The sequence below is a fragment of the Epinephelus fuscoguttatus genome, linkage group LG17 (assembly GCF_011397635.1).
Source record: "Epinephelus fuscoguttatus linkage group LG17, E.fuscoguttatus.final_Chr_v1".
Lineage (NCBI taxonomy): Eukaryota > Metazoa > Chordata > Actinopteri > Perciformes > Serranidae > Epinephelus > Epinephelus fuscoguttatus.
The window spans coordinates 15,017,490-15,037,110 of record NC_064768.1 but is presented as its reverse complement, the minus strand read 5'-3'; the positions used below and the strand labels follow the sequence as shown (position 1 = coordinate 15,037,110).

General features: G+C 42.4%; 3 protein-coding genes across 5 annotated transcripts; 1 reads left to right on the top strand and 2 right to left on the bottom strand.

Moving 5' to 3' along the window:
- Window positions 1–3,900, bottom strand: xkr8.3 (XK related 8, tandem duplicate 3). Its single transcript, XM_049602240.1, has 3 exons — window positions 3,209–3,900; window positions 1,871–2,058; window positions 1–1,600 (listed from the first exon to the last, which is right to left on the bottom strand). The coding sequence occupies exons 1-3, from the start codon at window positions 3,538–3,540 to the stop codon at window positions 849–851; spliced, it is 1,272 nt and encodes a 423-aa protein (XP_049458197.1). The 5' UTR covers window positions 3,541–3,900; the 3' UTR covers window positions 1–848.
- Window positions 3,901–5,562: 1,662 nt separating this feature from the next.
- Window positions 5,563–11,809, top strand: srsf4 (serine and arginine rich splicing factor 4). 2 transcript variants are annotated; one of them, XM_049601873.1, is made up of 6 exons: window positions 5,563–5,776; window positions 7,147–7,310; window positions 9,128–9,234; window positions 9,707–9,924; window positions 10,155–10,232; window positions 10,921–11,809. In XM_049601873.1, exons 1-6 carry the CDS (start codon window positions 5,670–5,672, stop codon window positions 11,402–11,404), a joined length of 1,158 nt encoding a protein of 385 aa, XP_049457830.1. In that variant the 5' UTR covers window positions 5,563–5,669; the 3' UTR covers window positions 11,405–11,809. The 2 variants fall into 2 exon arrangements, with proteins under 2 accessions (XP_049457830.1, XP_049457831.1); XM_049601874.1 differs by lacking the exons at window positions 5,563–5,776; window positions 7,147–7,310 and adding an exon at window positions 7,363–8,685.
- A 618-nt stretch (window positions 11,810–12,427) lies between these two features.
- Window positions 12,428–19,523, bottom strand: msto1 (misato mitochondrial distribution and morphology regulator 1). 2 transcript variants are annotated; one of them, XM_049601871.1, is made up of 14 exons: window positions 19,336–19,523; window positions 18,052–18,181; window positions 17,695–17,764; window positions 17,262–17,337; window positions 16,981–17,038; window positions 16,742–16,895; window positions 16,267–16,381; window positions 16,030–16,164; window positions 15,773–15,925; window positions 15,314–15,445; window positions 15,031–15,215; window positions 14,358–14,462; window positions 14,136–14,248; window positions 12,428–13,957 (listed from the first exon to the last, which is right to left on the bottom strand). In XM_049601871.1, the coding sequence occupies exons 1-14, from the start codon at window positions 19,417–19,419 to the stop codon at window positions 13,698–13,700; spliced, it is 1,770 nt and encodes a 589-aa protein (XP_049457828.1). In that variant the 5' UTR covers window positions 19,420–19,523; the 3' UTR covers window positions 12,428–13,697. The 2 variants fall into 2 exon arrangements, with proteins under 2 accessions (XP_049457828.1, XP_049457829.1); XM_049601872.1 differs by having other exon boundaries at window positions 16,742–16,892.
- Window positions 19,524–19,621: the final 98 nt, after the last annotated feature.

Sequence of the window (19,621 nt, the reverse complement as noted above, 5' to 3'; positions counted from 1 at the left end):
GAGCCTGCATTTTGGTTCAAATTACACTGAGCACTAGGGATGGGAATCAAGAACTGGGTCCAATTGAAAACCCTGTCCAAACTGTTCTATCCGTTGGAATGGTATGCCTCTGAGCTTATTGGTTCTGGCATTTTTCTCTGACATTTGCACTTTGCAAAACAATGACATAAACTCCTGCTTCTACACCGATGGAAACTTGCAACAAGGAGTCATAGCCATAAAGGAAAATATGTCCAAAGTGTGGCCTCACTTCACGAAGAAAGATGACAACAGTGCTGCTTGTATGTCCGTACAATGATCATTTCAAGTAAGGATGGAAACACCTGCAATATGCTGAAACATCTCACTACGCAACATGCACTTCATTTCCAGGAATGCCATGCATTTGGCACTCCACACAGGTGCTACTGCTTCCCAACTGAGCAGCATGTCAGTTACTGAGGGTAAATATCTAAGTACATTATAATGACAGTGGCATCACACAGGCCGGTTTAGCAGATTCTTTCTTTGACTAAAACAGCCTGGATGAAAACAAATGCGTGCAAATATTCTCTCATTTAATCTATATTGTGTTCAGACTCAGAGATAATAAAACTGTTGCACTGTGATGCTGAAAACCTGTGAAACACACACAAGAAAGACCCAAAATCAAAAAACAGAATCGACAAAGATTTGAACTGATAAGCAATATCGATAATGGTATTGGTATCAATAAAATCTTATCAATTCCCATCCCAACTGAGCACCAGGTGACTCTGCAGCACAAATAAGAGACAGTCTAGAGAGACTGTTGATTTCAGTCACTACCAAACAAGTCCACAGCTGGCCGTGACACAAAAAGTAAGACATCACAGATGTGACGACTCTGCTCCATTCGCGCTATCAGTGTTTCTAATAACTGCTTGCTCTAAATAAAAGTGAGCAGCATGGCAGGCCATCCGTTTGTTGAGGAGGTGGGAGGACAGGGTGCCGTCCTGGATGGTAGAGTCTTTAAAGGACACTTCTGCATCGGGCAGATCATCAGGCAGTCCTGGGTCCCTCGACGGGGGCCTCCACAGCTTGGGGTGGAAGCAACAGTAGTAAAGGGATTTGAAAAACAGTCCCAGGAGGTAGATGAAAGGTAGAGCAATGAGCAGAGCGAGGGCGTACGACTCAGTCTGGACAGGGTCCCTGTAAAACCACCAAGTCGCCAGCAGGATTCCTCCATCAGTGGTGATGAAAGAATGGTAGATGATGCTCCTGCCTCTGGTCTGACCCTCTGCTACGTTAAACCAGCTGAAGTACCAAATAAGCCCTACGGTAGCCCGGTAGAGCCACTCACCCCCGGTGCTATCCATGAAGTCTGTCCCCTGTCGCCAGGCCCACGTCACAAAGACAGGCCACAACATCAGAAAGTGGATAGCAATATACCAGGACAGGACTGAGGCAAAGAGGGCAAGGGCTGCAACACGCGGGGCGATGAGCAGCAGGTTCCACAGGAAGTAGATTAAAGAGGAACACCAGCCCTGCTTGGCCTTGTCTGGGAGGAAGGAGCGCAGAGAGCGGTGGTAATCCACCACCATCCAGGCTATGGAAGTAGTTGATGCAGCAATGCTAACAACTGCAAAAAACAGAAGATAAACCTTGAGTTAGCAACCAAGAGGAAGTGAACACACATTTGTTGTGTTTGCTGACTTACCACAACCCAGAAAGAGTATTTTTACAACCTAAGCTAAATCACTAACTTTGATTCACACATCATAACATGAACACCTGAACTTCGCCTCTCCTATTATAATAACATGTATATAATATACACAAAATAATATCCTCAGCTGTAGGAGTTTGCTTTTTTGTGGGATGGAAGTAAATCAAACTGAAGAGAACTCACACTGAACCGTCCTGGCTTTGTTTGTGTGCAGCATGACGTAGATCATCAGGGTGAGCTGAGGAGCACTCTCACAGAATGTCTCGATAAGCCGGAGCATGCTGAGGTCATGTGTCAGGTAAACGGCGTACTCTGACCCTTCCTCTTTCCGCCACCACACCCTGAAGCCTTGTCGTATGGCAAAGATGTGCCTATGTGGATGAATATATATCAGAGAAGGGCTGTTAGAGTGTGTGACACATAGATGTTGAGAAAAGGGCATCACATACCAAACTCATGCAACTACATGTACTCATTTAAGGGTGAATAGAAGCAGTCTGGCATGATGCATCAAGTGTCTTCAACAGCACTGACTCATATTTTGAGCTCTTCATACCTCATTAACTCACTATTGGTGCATTTTAAGTATTCAGCTCTCTTCTGAGACACTGGTTTTACTAGCTGACACACCTGACATTTTCATTCATGGTCACAGCACCTGTCAAATGTTATTATCTACCTGCTTGCCTGAACTTCAGAGAAACACTCCTGCAACAAATGTGTTTGTGTCTGGGGAGCATGATTCCAGTTTGGTCAAGATTTAAGTGTGTTTGCATCACACATGCAGGGCGTCTGATTTCATGTAACCTGCTGCTGAAACACTTCATACATATTGAGTAACCACCATTAGTCAGACTATAGTCACTACTAAATAGGTGTAAGCTGTTCAACTCCATATACAGTGTATACACAAACAAACAGTTGAGGTTTTAACCAGCCAACCCAGTGATTAGCAGGAAGTTATTTTAACACGAAATGGATTTAATACCGGACAAATGCTGGTAAAATATGTAAGTAGCTGCTAGATTTGCTTTACTCACCAACAAAGCAAAAAAATTGTAATTTTTGGAGTTCACCAGACACAGTGGCAGGTAGAGTTAGTTAATTTCCAGTCACTTGTACCTCGGTATTTCCATTTTACGCTACTTTTACTTAGAGGCACATATTTGTTTTTTCTTCACTACATTTATTTGACAGCTTTACTGACTGGTTACACTGCAGATTCAGATTATCAGTACAAACCATAAATTAAGTGATAAATTATGATGTAACACTATAGATTGGGATGCCTGACAGTCTATGAATTAATGGAAAGTAGCCCAAACTTTACCAGCTGCCACATAAATGCATCAGTAACTATAATCCAGTGATATAAAGAGCATATATTATTATTAAATGGGCTAAAACTGCTTATAATACTTCTGTACGTTTGCTTAAGTAACAATGGAGTACTTTCATACTACAGTATTTCTACTTTTATTAAGTAAAGGATATGAGTTGTTCTTCCACCACTGACCCTACCTGCAGAGGAAGCCCAGCTGCAGCACATGCAGCACGCAGGACAGCTTGACTCGGTCCCCGAACAGGACGGTTCCTCCCTCGGTCTGAGCGCTGAACCCCGGCAGCTCTCGGTCATACTTGAACCAGAACCAACTGAACATCTGGACCACGATAGACGACAGCACCATGAGGCCGACCAGCACCCCGAACCAGAACAGGTCCCCGCGGCAGTAAAACTCGGTGGCCACCCACACGTCCGAGCCCCAGTCCACCAGGAAGGTACATACTCCGACCACAGAGAAGACGAAGTCGATCCACGAGTACTTTGAAAAAGTCGCGCGCTCCATCACCATGTTTTGTCACCGACCTGTTGCTGCTGGTAAGCTAACAGTCGGCTAACGTCCTGTACCGTTATTTCCCTCCCAAAGCGACTTCACATTCTTCAACCCATTGAAAACAAAAGTTGCAAACTCTTAAATATCTAAGCGACAAACTGAACTCAGTCAAAGAGCGCACATTAAAACGTTGAAGGCATTATTTCAGAAAGACAACTGTGTACAGAAAGTAACCGATACAAGGAGAGCAGCTGGTGTGTTTGTAATGATGCCTGTCTGGGTAGTTATTAGCCCCGCCCACCGCGGCTCATACGTGTAGAGGCAGGTCATACAGTCCGGGATGTAAAGGTTTTAACTTTTAAAGGCCACATACGTTAGTCGATTAATTGTATCGTCTTTTTTAACTTTATTTTTATTAGTGCTTTCAGGTTGAAGGAAAAAGAAGAAAATAAAGAAAGAAAACATATAGAGGGAATAGAGGTTGGTAGGAACCACACAATGGTACAGAACAGTCAATAGGTTACATCCCTAGTGTGTGGTCCATTTTTCCAATATCTTATGTATTGGTCAAATCGTAGTCTTAAAGAAAAAGTAAGTTTCTCCATCCAGTGGATTTCGTTATTGCAATCCAGTTGTCCTTTGAAGGGGCGCTTGCCTGTAGCCATCTCAGTGTAATGGCTTTCTTGCTCGGCCAAAAGTACTTCGTAAAGGTATTTGTCCTGGGTCATGCGATTGTGTGTGGTTTTGCCCAAGTACAATATGACAAAAGAACAGTCAACTTCTGTTGCAAAGATGTTCCTCACATCTTTGCCAGTCTCTTGCCAATATGGATAAATAATTGGACGTCTCCAAAAAATATGAAAGTGGTCCGCCACTGATTTACCACACAGCCTCCAGCATTCATCCCGTCCCTGGTACCCCTGTTGTAGAAATTTCAGTTCTGGAGTCATAAAATATCATGTTATGTTTTTCCAGTAGAACTCTCGCCAGGATCTTGACTTGGTGGTCCTAGTTTGTCCCTCCCAGATATCATCCCAATCATTCTCTGATAACTCCAGGCCTGATTCCCTCTCCCATTTCTGTTTGACCCGGGTAGAATCATTTTTGGAATTTTGTAATCTATTATATATTCGTAAGATAAGATGCCTGTTGTCTTTTGTCTTATATACATCAGTGAATATATTAATCAAATTGGGTTCGCTGTCCTCTGTTTGTGTAAATTCTTTATTGAAGTAATCTCTGACCTGGAGATATATATATAAATCCAGTGCCTAAACCGCATATCTAGACCACAGGGTATAAACTCTGGATCAAATGACCACCTTAATTGTATCGTCTTTTGGTTAAGAAATCTGTCGTGATAATACATTTTCAATGTAAAAAATGCAAAATAGATAAATGACTAAATAAATGGTTAAAAAAAAGTGAGACCCAGCCTCCTTAAGGTGGTGGCAGAAAGTACCAAGTACATTAATTCAAGAAGGCCACTATAGTTTTGAGATAGGCTACTTGTACTGCTATTGTACTACTATTGTATTGTGACTTGATTGATTTTTTCATGTATTGAAGTTTACAGAAGCATGCACATTCAGACAATATAAAACAAGGTGCTGGACAAGAGATCATGTAAGACGATAAAACAGAGTCTACAAACTAGACTATGCTTCCATAAATAATAATTATAGCATAATAAGCATAATAATTAGCACTTAGGTGATGTTTAAAGCGTCATGCTCCTCATCCAACTATACTAAAATTAGATAAAGTTTATTAAGAAGGCGAGTTACAATTACAACCACTTTTATAAGCTTTAATATTAAAGTGATCAATGATCCTGAAAGTACCAAAAGGAAAAGTAGTTAGTATTCTGAATGGCCAGATGAAGACATATGATAATATATATGATTAGTGATGCAATAATTTGTACATCTCTTTTTAAATAACGGAGCCACCTGAGAGACTAAACCCAGGCCAGCACAACACACGAACATGGAGGACACGCCCACTGTAGCCTCGACCTATTGTATCAAAGGAGCGCGTGTATGTATCTTCGCAGCCTCGCGCCTTGTCTGAGTACGGCTGTGTGTGCTCGGTCGGTTTTAGCTGGAGCCCACATTTTGCTAGCTTAGCGCACACAAGCTACCAAGATGTCGAGAGTGTACATCGGGAGATTGAGCTACAGGGCCAGAGAAAAGGACGTGGAGAGGTTCTTCAAAGGCTACGGGAAGATACTCGAAGTCGACCTGAAAAATGGGTAACGTCGAAGCTACTTGTCGATGTCCGCTGTTGTTTGAAGCCGGATGCACAGGCCGCACTGTGAAGATAACGCGCAGCGTGGGCCTCGTTGCTCGGCCTGCTAATTCTAGCTAGCTAGATTAGCGTGTTTAACATTTTCCAAAGAAACCAGTTGATAATGTGACCTTCAGTGCTGGCACAGTTTTGCAAAAGTGGTTCTGTTTATCGATGCAGTATTAATAACAATTGGTGTTTGCAGGCTTTGTCTAACGGTTGCGCTACCTCGACTAGCTAGCTAGCTCAGGTTAGACGTGGCAATGTCACAGGCGGCTGTATGAAAGCAAACCACGGGCCAAACAAGCGCAAGTTCTGTTGCTACAAGATTTATTACGACACGTGCAGCAGGTTCAGTTACGCACATTGCCTTCTGGTTATCTTCTACGTGTTATTAGACATGAAGCGGTTATTTAGCTATAAACCAATGCTGGAGCTCGTTTCGTCTAGGTTACGTGCTGTTAGTTCCTCTATTGGTGTCCGCGGCAGCAGGCGGTCACTACTTTAGTTTTGAGTCTATCGTTTGGTCTGCAAAATGTGCGAAAATGATGTCCATTACATTTTCACAAAACCCAGAGTGGACGTATATAAGCAGCTTGTAATTTTCTGTCTTCCGTCTTTTTTATAGTGATCAATATCAGTGTTTGCATCATACAGAACCATCGTATAAATATCGGCATATCCACGTTACGCAACTTTTGAATATCATTTTTGGCTGAAAAGGGAGCTGATTGTTCCGCAAAGTGTGTGAAACTCGACCACTCTACCACTCCACAAAGCACAGGGTGAACAAGTTCAAGCTGCGTGCTCTGTCTGTCCGCTAGTCCAAAATAAAGGTTGAGTTTACAATTGTATAAGACATGGAAAACCTCGTATATTTTCATATGATGAAGTTGCTGGATAAATGTTCAAACATCATATTGTTAATTGAATAATCAACTAATTGTTTCATGTCTTTGCATCATTATTCGTCGAGCATTATTAGTCTTATACACATGCAAGACAGTTGAGCTTTACCTTGCCCTTGTGGCATTTATTTGACTCACAATAGTAATCACATTGTATTATGTAATGTTAGAAACTTCCCAACAGCTTATCATGTGAGTGAGATCTGTACCGTAGTAGTGAAACCTGGATCCACTGCTGAAAAACACTGCTTTTTGGAACTGTTGCATAGCTGTGGTCAGCATTTTGTTTCTCTGGCTATTGTGTTAACAATGCTATGGTGGGGGCCAGCTTGTGCATACCTGACCTCCACTATGTGTTCACATATAAACATCATAGCAATCCTTTGTTGGAAACCAGTGTTAAAACATGTCCTCTTCTTTTACAAAGGTATGGGTTTGTTGAATTTGATGACCCCCGTGATGCAGATGATGCTGTGTATGACTTGAACGGCAAGGAGTTGTGTGGGGAAAGGGTCATTGTGGAGCACACCAAGGGACCCCGCCGTGATGGAGGCTATGGCGGTGGCGGCGGCGGCGGCGGTGGTGGAAGAAGTAAGTGCTCAATAGGGAATTGTTTTTATTATTTATTTTCACATGAATGATGTCATTGATGAGGGGTTTCATTCATTACAGGGAACCATTAATCTAAATGATAAAAGGGCAAAAATTTAAGCGTGTCCTTGGTGGCTGATGTGCATACAGTTTACATCCTAATGTTTGCTTTAGAAATTTTAGGTTTGACACTCTGATAGAGGTGGATTGACTACGGCTTATACTTGTCAAACATTTGTTGCTGTAGGTGGTACCCTGAGCCGGGCGATGAGTTGAAAATGAGAATACTGAGATATTGAAAGAACATTGTCTTTTCCGAGTCATAAAAGTAATGGAATTTTAACCTTTCTGGTATTCTCCTAAAAACCCGACAAAAAGTGCCACCAGTCCAATGTAGATAAATATTAAATTGTCATAGAAATTTCAGCATTTCTATGGCTGCTTTTGAATATCAGTATCATCTGAGTTGCTGAAAAATTTACAGGTCTGGAACCAGACCAACTGGTAGGAAATATTTAAGTTTCATTTTTTTCTGTATCACCCAGCTCTACTGGTAACTTATGTCTGACCCTTATAATGTAACGAGTCTGCCCCCCTTTTAACTTGCACACTTTCGATGAAACTGTTGTTTTCATTTCAGTTTTTGTCCTCGAGCTGCACACACCCATCCACACCCCCTCATCTTAAATTAATCAGTATAGTGCTATTGTTCTGGTTTCAGTGAGGCCTCCATGTTTGGATGACCTGTTTAACATAAAGGCATGTCTTAGTTTCGGACCAGGGCACTTTTGTTTTTAACTGTCATGCAAATAGATTAGCACAGGTGTACGAGCACCACTCACAGCACTTTACAGTTTGTTTTTTTTTCATCAACTGAACAGTAGGTGTTGGAGGAGATTTCCATATCAATACATGGCACGATTAAATCTATGTGCACAAGAGCCACCAATGACTTAAAAATATATTTTGAATGCAGTTACATGTGAATGTGTGATGGGGAAATGGCTTACTGGTGGAAAGGATATAAATGTCTTAATTTAAATACTGTAAAATAACCATTTTATTGTTAAATATCTTGTAATCTATTGATGTCTTATACCGTTTTTTTATTTTATTTAAAATGATTGTCAATTTAAAGGTAAAGATTTAACAAAGAACCTCAATGTTTTAATTGAAAGAGTCCTTTGCTGACTGCCTGCCCCTATTGCTGGCCATGGTGTCCCCCCTTTCCAAGAGTGTGGTTTGACCATTCTGGGCCCCTGGGCAGACCAAAAAAGGGAGCCATTGTGAATGAAGACCGCTTTTCCCATTAGGCCCAGGCCGGGTGGTGAGGATGCCATGGGGTTAGGAAGAGATGTGGGTTCAGCTCTTATAGGTGCCTGAAAAAAAGAACATGTTTTGTAACAGTGAAATGTTTTTAGATAGGATAGCTTAGAAACTTGCTTTAGTTCACCGTAAGTACTTCCTCGATCAGTTATGTTTTTGAATTTGATTTTTTTCCTTCTAATCTAGAAGATAGGTTTATTGAATTTTGACCCAAATTTATTAAGCTACAGATGTGTTGTATAGGTTCAGGCTTTTAAATCAAGTTTTTAATTTGTAGAAAGATTTTTTTTAAGGATTTAAGGCTTTTTTTCTTTTTTCTTTTTGTAAGTCTTATTTTTTCACCTTTTGCTTTTTCCCTTTTTTCATTTCCTTTTCCCAAGTGAATATTTATATATTTTCTAGAATGTAGCTTGGAGTTTAGAATAAATGCACCATCCCCGTTTCTTTTCTGGTCCTCATTGCTCCTCTCCTTTCCTTGTTACCTTTAAAAGGTGGATATGGGCGCTGGGGAAGAGACAGATATGGTCCACCTATAAGGACAGATTATCGACTCATTGTTGAGAATCTTTCCAGCCGCTGCAGTTGGCAGGACTTGAAGGTATGTAATGTGGTTTTTTTTTTTTTGGTTTTTTTTTGGTGTGTGTGTTTCTTGCAAAGCTTGTATTTTTAGGTCATCAGGAAGTGATGTCCAGAGCCAATAAGCAGTACACCAAAAGTGTTATCTCATTGGTTTGCTCTCAAGTCCTTATCAACTTAGAATTTAGAAGTACAAACACACTGGAAGTTTCAGACCTTTATTACAGGATTGATGGACAATTAGTCAGAACAGTTGCATTTCCAAAACAGAAGTAAAAATAAATCATTACTGTGCATACTTCCAAGATTTCACCATTGAAAAATTAAAAGCAGAAGAAACGATGGCACACTTTTAGATTAGTATGCAAACACAAAACAGTGCACTGATGGCTGAATCGCACCAGTGTCTGTCACCACTTCTTAGAGTTTTCTTTCAGCTGAGCAAAACAGTTGCATCGTCACTTTATTTCTGATTACTTTGTGTTTCTCTAAAGGACTACATGAGGCAGGCGGGGGAGGTGACTTACGCTGACACCCACAAGGGACGGAGGAATGAAGGGGTGATCGAGTTCAGGCTCTACTCGGACATGAAGAGGGCTCTGGAGAAGCTCGATGGCACTGAAGTGAATGGTAGAAAGATCCGGCTCATCGAGGACCGCCCCGGAGCCAGGCGCAGCAGACGCTCTTATTCCCGCAGTCGCAGCCGTTCCAGGTTAGACGCGTTGCTGTAACTGCACATGGCTCTCTGGTGCACATTGATGTTTCTAAGCACAGCAGCAGAACATGAGGAAGTCTAGATGCACATCATAAAATGGCCTTACCATGTACCACATGTAGCGCTTGAAACATGGTTTGAAAGTGGGACATACAGTTGCAGATATGGATAAAGCTTCATAACAATCACCACTGCAGTTTGCTAACTGTTACTATGTGTTTTCTCAGGTCCCGCTCCAGGAGCCGCAGGTCTCGCAAGAGCCATAGCCGCAGTGAGAGCAGCAGTCGCAGCCGCTCCCACTCCAGGTGAGAAATCAGAACTATCAGAAGACAATTTGTAAATACATGACATTTCTGCAGGGGGAGAGCCGCTAGTAAATGGTGAGATAAAGTAACTTGCTACTGAGTACAAACTGTGCATTTGATCTCCAAAAATCCACTGCATGCTACATCTCAAGCATTTCAGCAGCTGCCTATAAAATCCACATTAAGATATTGGCACCTCATAACCAGTTAGTAGCAGTAATATGAGAGTGTATGTTTCTATAAAAAGATTTTTACAAGTCCATGAAAGTGCACAGGTGCATGCACTGGTGTACGTGTAGCCTGTAGCTGATGACAGCAAGTAGTAGTTTGATATCTACAGCTGTTTTAATATGAGTAGGCCAAGGCTGCACAGCGTGGTCACTTCTCTGTCCGCTGAAGGTCCGTACGTGTCTCACGTGGTCTTCTCACTCCTCAGTGCAAGCCAAGGTTTGCATTAGTAGTAGATTGTATGCATTTGATCTGGCAAGCATGCTAAAGAACTCCACGTGGTACCTACGTCCTGTCATCATCACCTACATGATCTGCATCTCGTGACATCTGTACATTGCTCTGTAGACGGACTCCTCTGTCCCTGCAACCTCTCTCTCTTATCCTCTCGTTAAACAATTTAAGCTTTCCCCAATCGAGCCAACCAGCACTGAGTTCTGCTTTTTAATTTCGTCCACAGAGCTGCGTCCCGCTCCCGCAGCCGATCTCGTAGCAAGAAGAATAAGGTCAAGGGCAAGAAGGAGGAAGAAGAGCGCAGCAACGGTGCTCAGAAGAACAAGGACCGCAGCAGGAGTCGCAGCCCCAAGAGCAAAAAAAGCAAGAAAGAGGGGAAGAAGAACAAGAAGGAAGACTCCAGGTCCAGATCTCGCTCTCGCTCCAGGTCTCGCTCAAGGTCAGGAATGAAGGATCGCTCCAGGAAATCTGGCTCAAAGGGCCGCGAGCCACCTAAGAGCGACGACGAGGGAGGTGAGCCTGAGAGGGGCTCCCGATCTCGTTCATGCTCCCCCGCTGAATCCAAATCCAGAGCCAGGTCTAAATCAAAGTCCAAATCACGCTCTCCCACACCCGCCAAAGCCCACTCCCGCTCCCGCTCCGCCTCCCGCTCAGAGTCCCGCTCTAAATCCCGCTCCCAGTCTCGCTCTCGCTCCCGTTCCCGCTCTTAGTTCAGATTTTGGACTGTTTGTCTTGAGCCCTTTTCCCAGTGTCTCCCCCTGCCCTCCATTTACATTCCCCAGACCCCACAACACTACCCCTGCCTCCTGTTTTTTGATAAATAGTTGTAGAATACCAGGCACTCGTGCTCGATGTCTTTTATGCACACATTGTTCCATTTCATTTGACTTTTACTCGACATATTTTTTCATTAGAGCTGTCTCGTGTGGGGGTGTTTGTAAAATATCAGGGTGCAATCTCAGTTTTATAAGTTTAATTGATGGTAAGGTATGTGTCTTAGCCTTTTTTTAATCAAATGTAAAAGCATACTGTGGTGGGAATATGTTCTAACGTCTCCTCACCTTTTGTGAAATCCTTGTATCGTTTTATTTCGGATTAAAAGAAAATGCCTGTAATACATTTTGTCATTGGATTTATTTTATATTGTCAGTGAGAGGAGGTAGATATTAATTACAGGTTGTTGATAAATGATCGCTGATGACTTTCACTATCAGCTTTTATCTGTATGGATTTATATTACTAAGTCATCTAAAAGATGCCGCAGTTGAGGGCTGGATTGTAAAGCTTCTGAAAGGAGTACAGTCACACCAGAGCCCTTGTTGGAGCGGCGCAATGGCTAACGTTAGCTTCTGGGCCAAAAAATAGTATGTCTCTCTTGCATGCAGCGTTAGAGATCTTTAACGTTATGTTATCGGTCATCATTAACCCCAGTTACCTCCTGTAATACCCAGGATGTCAGATTTTCCTCAGTCTCGTTAAGTGGTGAAGTGTACAGTGTGCTGGGTGAGCCCTGTGACAGAAATAAAATGTTTTGGTGGACACAACGTAACCATGCACCATGCATCCACCAATTGATCGGTCCAAGACAAAGTAGAATTTCAGTCAACCAGGATTTTCTTTAGTTATCCACAGTACTACAAAAAACATTTTACCACAATTAAACCATGGTTGAAATTTTAAATAAAATGTACAATTTAACAAACTTGTCAAATAAAAACACAAGGCACTGGTGGTTGCTAGTTTTAAATTGTTTATTATAAAAGTGGCATTTTGCTTTTTCTGCCTGCTGGTCACTTTCAGCGCTGGCAATGAGATAAGGTAAGTGGTTTCCACAATGACACTGAACATATGTGCTGTTAATTCCTTCCAGTGAGCAACCTGTACCCAAAACAGAAGTGTGACAACATCTCAATGTAAACAATCTTTTTATAGTGTATACCGAGTATAAAACAGTTAATTACAGATAAACAGTCACTTGAGGAAATGTAACCGCAGTACATGTGTGACGCTACATCCAGAGGTTTAACTTCTTAAATGGGACAGTCTGGATCTTTTGAAGTAGGACTGTATGAGGTACTTAACCATGGTCAGTGTATTACATGCAGTTGATGTCGGTCAGCATGTCCCTGTTTGGAGAAGCAGACAGAAGTACTAACTCGGAGCACAGGGGCAGCAACAAAAAGTAATTTAGCCAACTAAAAAAAACGTCAAAATCGATTAAGTGTATGCCACATTTTGGAATATTTTCGCCTCTTAATCTTGTCAGTCAGCTCTTCCCAACGGGGAACTCAAGCCGTTATCTATGCTCTCTTCAAAGCCACCAGACTCTATTGACAAAAACAGGAGCTGCTCATCTACCAGTGCTTCTATCAGTTTATGTTTTTGTGTGACTTTGGTATTTTGAAGGGTTAGTTCAGATTTACCAAAGTCACACAACACAAACAAACAAACAGATCGATCGAGGCAGCTGTAGACCAACAGCTCCCAGGTTCTGTGAGTTAAAATGAGCCTGGCCAAATGCTGAAGTTCTACATTGGAGAGGACTGCCTGATAAAGCAGTGAAAATATTCTAAATGTAGCATACACTTGAACTGATAAATTTTTTCAGGTGGCTAAAAGATGTTTAGCTGCTGCCCCCATCCACAGCAGTTTGTCACTTAACTTCCATGTCGCTACTTATGCCTGCTCCTCCAAATGGGGAATGCAGACCGACACCTACTGTAGATAACACCCTGACTACAGATAAGCACCTCAAACAGCCCCACTTTAAACCGTTTAATATTCCCTCACCTGTGTCTGTTTCAACTCATCACACACTTTAGACCTGTTGCTGTTTCCATGTAATTCAGTCCTGGTCCTTCACACACTAGAGCACAGCTCCTCTTCATCACTGCGTGTGTCTGTGAGCACATGCAGACTGGCAAACAAAAGCAGACTGGCTCGTGCTAGTCAAGTTAGCAGCCTTCAGTCGATCCAGATCATTGCCCAGTCTGACTGCCAGTGTCAGTCATCATCATCCTCTTCTGAGGAGGAGCGCATCACCCCACCGCTGTCGTCACGGTAACACCGGGCCAGTAGGCGCAGCTGCTCCAATGCCTCCTGGTAGTCGGCCATTTCAGGCCCCTGGGAAAGGAAGCTGGGGGCCATGCGGCGAATGTCTAAAGCGCTGACACCACGGTGTAGCTCAGACAGCCACGAGCCGAGTGCAGGCCCAGACTGGAGGGAGGTCATGACAGGTGCAGAGGAGACCACAGGGGGCGGAGCTGCAGAGATAGGGAAGAAGTATTCTATAAAAGCACCAAATTTAATTTGTGGAAAAGTTTTCCTCCTACCTATAGGAACTTTTTTCTGTCTACTGAACTACACCTGCAAAACCATATCACTGTGCAGAGGTTTTTTTTAAGCTCCAAAAACAGTAAAGTGAAAGAAAAGTAAGCTTACAGCCAGGCGGAGGAGGCTGGCTCTGCAGGAAACCCTGAGCATCGAGGGACTGACTGAATATCTGAGGGAAAGGTGGTGTCAGCTTACTGGGTGAAGACACCAACTGCAGAGCCCTGAGAGAGTGAACATGGGGAGAGAAGAGCAGCGTTTGATTGAAATATATTGTTTCCCTAATGATAATGATGATGTTAGTTCACAGCATGTGACAGTGTGGGGACTCACAGGGGAGCTGTAGGATAGAAAGATCTGATGTAGGAAGTCAGGACGTCTTCCCCACTGTGGAGGCTGTGCAGAGGAGTGGGTGGTTGAGTCCCCGGAGCTAGAGAGCTGGTGAAAGGACAATTATTTCAGCAACACACTAAAAAAAGATTTCAGTTTTAATGTGATGATTGGGATGGTGTGTAATGCCTGTGTGTTTCTGCAAGCCATTTTCTTAACATTTGCCAAATTGGAGACAAAAGACTGCAACCTGAACTGACAAAAGCAGCCTAAAAAATGTACAAATCTCTTTTTCTAGCCACTAAAATATTACTACAGAAGATTTTAAGGTCGTAAAAAATATTTCTTCACTATAAATACGCACCAATGCAACAGAAAAAAAATGTAAGAGATACAACTAATACAGTCTGTAGATATGTAGAGTGATTTTTTTCTGGCCTTTTTCATTGAAAGAAACCACATGATCTGGTGTGCAGATATATATTTATATATAAGATGTTGTGTAAAAGCCTGACATCAGCGCTTACAACTGCTTTTCTCAACTTGTCTTGATATATAAATAAAGTTATGCTACTTTAAATAAAACATGCTCAGTGTACTCACAGTTATAGACACATTTCCTGTTTAAAATACATGAAAGCACTGTACATTACAAATGTATACATATTATTCTGACCTGATTAGCCTCTGGCCCTCGTAGCCTTTGAGTGTTGCCCACTGGCCATAACATCGACCGTCACCGGGTTCAGGGCAAGCTGATAGAGGTTTCCAGGGCAACGCATCTGTGTAGGCACTCAGGGCGTCGGGGAGAGAGCTGCCGTGCATCATGGGAAAGGGGACAGCACCATAAGCAGCCACCACCTAAAAAAATGACACCAGTCAGCATAAACTCAGAGTCTCTACAGAGATGAGAACACAGCAAAATGAATAGTTGGGCTGTTCAAGCAGCAGCAAGTCACCTTCCTCCCAGATACAGCGAGTGTGTCGGCCACCTGCCACATGGGGACGCTGTTGTTCTTCAGCCGGTAAGGCAGAGTGAGGGCGTCCAGGGCCAAAGCTAGCACAGAGCTGGAGTGATACCACAGTGAGGGCTGAGACACAGGACAGACAAGAGACAAACATTTCATTCAACAATGACAAGATCAGATATAATCATTTAATTCTTATCCACTTTTATAAATCCAAATATGTGGTTTAGTGTTGTGCTAGTTCATCGGTCAGAATTTACCTCCCTTTGTCATGTTTCTTTCAATTTATCTAAGGTATTTAATTTAAATATAACTAAAACAAAGTCAATTAAAAGTGTCAAAATAAGGTATAAGAGGTCTTAGAATTTGAGTTGGTTTAATCACCATTAAACATGTCTTAAGAAGGCTAAAAAATGAGAAGTTATATTAAAAAAGGAAATTAAGGCTCACATCATAGGTTAGGTAGGGGAATGCTATGGGAGCGGAGGGTCGTCTGCCCAGTCCACCACGCAGGGTCAACGGGCAGAAGAAAGAGCTGTGACTGGCCATGTGGACTGTCCCTAATGTGCAGTTCAACATGTGGTAGAGGTCTTTCATTGGAGTCTGGTTAAAAAAGAAGAATACAGTAAGCACAGGCGCCCATTTTCCAAAAAATACATTCTTACAAAACACTGAGATAAAAATGAGATGCTGAGTTTGTGACTCACTGAATTTGGGTGACTGACAGGCGCTAACCCCCAGGTTAGGATGCCTCTCCCGCCATAGGAGTCCTGCAGCAGCTCTGTGACCTTTGACCCCAGGCCTGCAAAGCCATCAGCCAGGTCACACAACACCTGGAAACCCTGAGAGAGAGAAACAGGATGAAAAACATCAGCAACTGGATTAACTGAAAATTGGAAAATGGAAACTATAACCTCAGTACTCAGCATGAAACAATGACTTACCTGAAGGTAATCACACTCCTCTACAAAGAAGTGTAGTTTGTCCTCCAGCTCCTCGAGCACCGCCCCCTGCAGGAGAGCTTCTCCCTGGCCGTAAGCCTCCAGACGGTGAGCCTCCCTGGACAACCATAAATACAAATATAAAACTGTGCTACACAAGCAACATGTTTAAAAAGGAAGGAAACGGGTATGTTGCACTTATGGAAACACCCCAGATATTTAATGTTTTTATCAGCTGTGAAAGGGTCAGAAGACACGGTCAGGAGGTGCAACAAACTTTAAAGATTCAGCCAACAAAGAGCAGACAGTGATTCAGCGTTTAAGCCCAAATCTGTGTAAAGCCTGACATCTACTGGAGAAAAAAAGGTACTACATGAGCCAGATGTACCAGATGATCCACCATTGTGGACAAAAATGTGGTTCAGTAATTCACTCGTTTTGTTCAACAAAGTGTCGGAATTCTGACGCTGCCCTTTACCCATCATGGTTGTACTGGTGGATGACAGAGATGGTGCGAGGATGCAGGTGAATCCTTAGGAAGTCGGACCACACCTTCACACTGCCCTCCAGCCTGTAGCCCCTTTGGACCCGAGCCAGCTGACTGTTCACAGTGTCCACGCTCACTGCACCTGCTGGTGGGAGAGTTCTCAGAGTGGTCACTGCTGCGTTCGACACTAAATCATATTTCTCATGCAGAGTGTAAAAGGTTTTATTTACCTGAGCATTGAGGCTGGGAACTGGAATAAAAATCAGCTTCGGCCAGGATCTCCCCTCTCTGGGAAAAATTACAACAACAAAAAAGAAAGAAACAAATGCAGCTGAGACCTTTGTACCCAAGAAACATTTATAAATGAGGCTTCCAAGCAGTGTGTGGCCTGTTTGGAAGCCTACAGTAATCCTACAGGAAGTAGTGATGGTGATGTTTTGATTCCTATGAAAATATGCAATATGTTATCACTGAGCTGCTTGCCAGTTTTATTTCCACCATAAATACTCACATCCAACTTGTCCAGATCTTCAAGAAAGGAGTTCTTCTCCGGAGGACTTTCTTTGTGCATCATGAGATTTCCCTCCCTGCCACATGGAGCACATTTTTTACATCAAGAAGAGAAACCAAGAGTCTTTATTTGGACTATACTAGTTATAAAATCTTTCTGAAGAAAAGGAGCTTTGTTCGCTCTGATACATGCATCAACGTAGGTTTCAGTCATTGTGTAAAAAACTCTCTCAGTAAGTGAGTACTGTTAAAGATTGTTGTTGCTGAGCTTAAAGTATTTAACGACACCAAAACAAGTGTGTAACAGAAGGTGTCAAGCAAACAACAGAATGGTTAAAGGTGCAATAATCCACCAGTGATGCACTGGACTTATAAAGACAACAAAATCTGTTGGGCCCAAAAATCTGTCAACAGATGCAGAGACTTTTATTTACCATGTGACAGCAGTTGTGTCTTTGCCAGACTCGTACAGACTTCCCTCCTGCCGTAGAGTCCGAAGACTTCCTGTTATAGACAGATAGTGACAGGCAGGTGATTCAGCTTCATACACACCCAAGTTACCACATGAATCTGTTTCCACTCAAGATGAAACCTTTTATAGAATCATTACACTAGGACACACAATCAGAAACATTTAAAACAAATCACCAAGAAAATAAAGTTGCCCAGCACAGTTCGTTAAAGATCGCAGCACACACAGATACAGCGGCTTTATGCTCCTGTGAATGGTGACTCGTGAATCTCGAGGATGTTTTCAGCATTAATAAAAACATGAGACAGGAGGGAGTTACCTTTGAGATCCATGGCAATGAGGCGAGGTGTGTGGGTGACATGTCCGCCCAGAGTCTGTCCCTCACGAAACACGACATCGCTCTGGATCTCACCCGGTGGCGTCTCTGGATCGTATGATAGAGATGCATCCTGCAAACAAACACAAGCCTATCATCATTTATCTGCTGCAGACTGACACTAAAATGACCATAAATACCACAATATATTCAGCTCCATCTGGGAAGAAATGAAAGTGAGATATCACCATCAGGGAGTTGATTGGAAATGTGTCTGTGAAGATTCTCAGTCATCCAGGTCATGGTAATCATAAGTGCTATATTTACTGCTGTAGATGTTTAAGGTTGTGCTGGTTTTGACTCCTTTATGTACAACTGGGGAGTTTAAGCTACAGCAATTCATCATATTTTGTAAGTTCATTATATATTTGTAGCTTGGCTGTCCTGTGAGAACCATGTATCTTTACACAGACAACTTTTCTTGTTCTCAGCTTTGTGACGATGCATTTTTCAGCTGACCCATGAGGGTGTTTACAGAGTTTATTTAGTTTGAGATGTAGGAGATTGTTGTCATCACCTAAAGGAACATTTTATCCTTCAGTTTATCACAAACAGTCACATCTGGATTTTACATGGTTTTCACTGGACAGGACAGGTATTAAGAATTGTAACATGTTAAGTAACTGAAGCCGTCAGACAAATGTAGTGTGTCCAATATTTCCCTCTGATATGCAGAGGGTTAGAAGTATGAAGCTGCATAAAATGGAAATACTCAAAATTGTACAGTAGCCTACTTGAATAAATGTTCTTCCACCGCTGATTAACAACAGCTACCTTTACATGTCATCACCTGCTGGATGCAGGAGGGTCAACGATGACGTATCTCAACATCCCCATCATTTAAACTGCGGGTAATTCATACAGTTTTTATGTAATCATTTTAAGTTGGTATGTGAAGTCATTAATCTGTGTCTTCTACGCGAGCATCACTTATTTCCGTCTAAAACACAAGATTACCTGATCACAAATAAACTGCTGATTGAGGCTTGATAATTAGCAGCTTTAGCTTCATAAAGCCTGGTGGATAACCTTATCTTTGTGTACCAGCTCAGTTATATCACATGTTCTGCATGGTCTGATAATCAGACCACAAAATGCACATTCACGGTGGTGCTAACATTAGCTGCCTCTGCGGCTCACAGACAGAGACAGGCTGTACTCTCCAAAGTTTGACAACACATGCAAAGCTAACGCTAAAGCTAGCTTAGCTTAGCGTGTGTCGCTTACCTGTAAATTCCACCAGTGAGTCCCAACAAAGTTTGAATAATGTCCCAGCTGGAGAGTGATGACTTCTCTACAAAAGTTACTCATCGTGACGGAAATTAACAATCAAGATAAAATATAAAATCATCTGCAGTGCACATGATGAACATGTTTGGGATTGACAACACCGAACAGCGACAACCTAACTCATGCGCTGCCTCACATAAAGGAGCTTCTGTGATTGGCTGAGAGGAGTGTATAAAGAAATGTGATTGGATGTACCAATGACGTTTGTGCAAGTCTGGTTTCA

Coding starts and splice junctions, on each gene's coding strand:
- xkr8.3 (XM_049602240.1), bottom strand. CDS start 3,540: ATGGTGATGGAGCGCGCGACTTTTTCAAAGTACTCGTGGATCGACTTC. Junction 2,059..3,208: donor CAGCTGGGCTTCCTCTGCAG/GTAGGGTCAGTG, acceptor TCATCCACATAG/GCACATCTTTGCCATACGAC. Junction 1,601..1,870: donor CAAAGCCAGGACGGTTCAGT/GTGAGTTCTCTT, acceptor TGTTTTTTGCAG/TTGTTAGCATTGCTGCATCA.
- srsf4 (XM_049601873.1), top strand. CDS start 5,670: ATGTCGAGAGTGTACATCGGGAGATTGAGCTACAGGGCCAGAGAAAAG. Junction 7,311..9,127: donor CGGCGGCGGTGGTGGAAGAA/GTAAGTGCTCAA, acceptor TACCTTTAAAAG/GTGGATATGGGCGCTGGGGA. Junction 9,235..9,706: donor GCAGTTGGCAGGACTTGAAG/GTATGTAATGTG, acceptor GTTTCTCTAAAG/GACTACATGAGGCAGGCGGG.
- msto1 (XM_049601871.1), bottom strand. CDS start 19,419: ATGAGTAACTTTTGTAGAGAAGTCATCACTCTCCAGCTGGGACATTAT. Junction 16,382..16,741: donor CACCAGTACAACCATGATGG/GTAAAGGGCAGC, acceptor ATGGTTGTCCAG/GGAGGCTCACCGTCTGGAGG. Junction 13,958..14,135: donor CCAGCCTCCTCCGCCTGGCT/GTAAGCTTACTT, acceptor CTATCTCTGCAG/CTCCGCCCCCTGTGGTCTCC.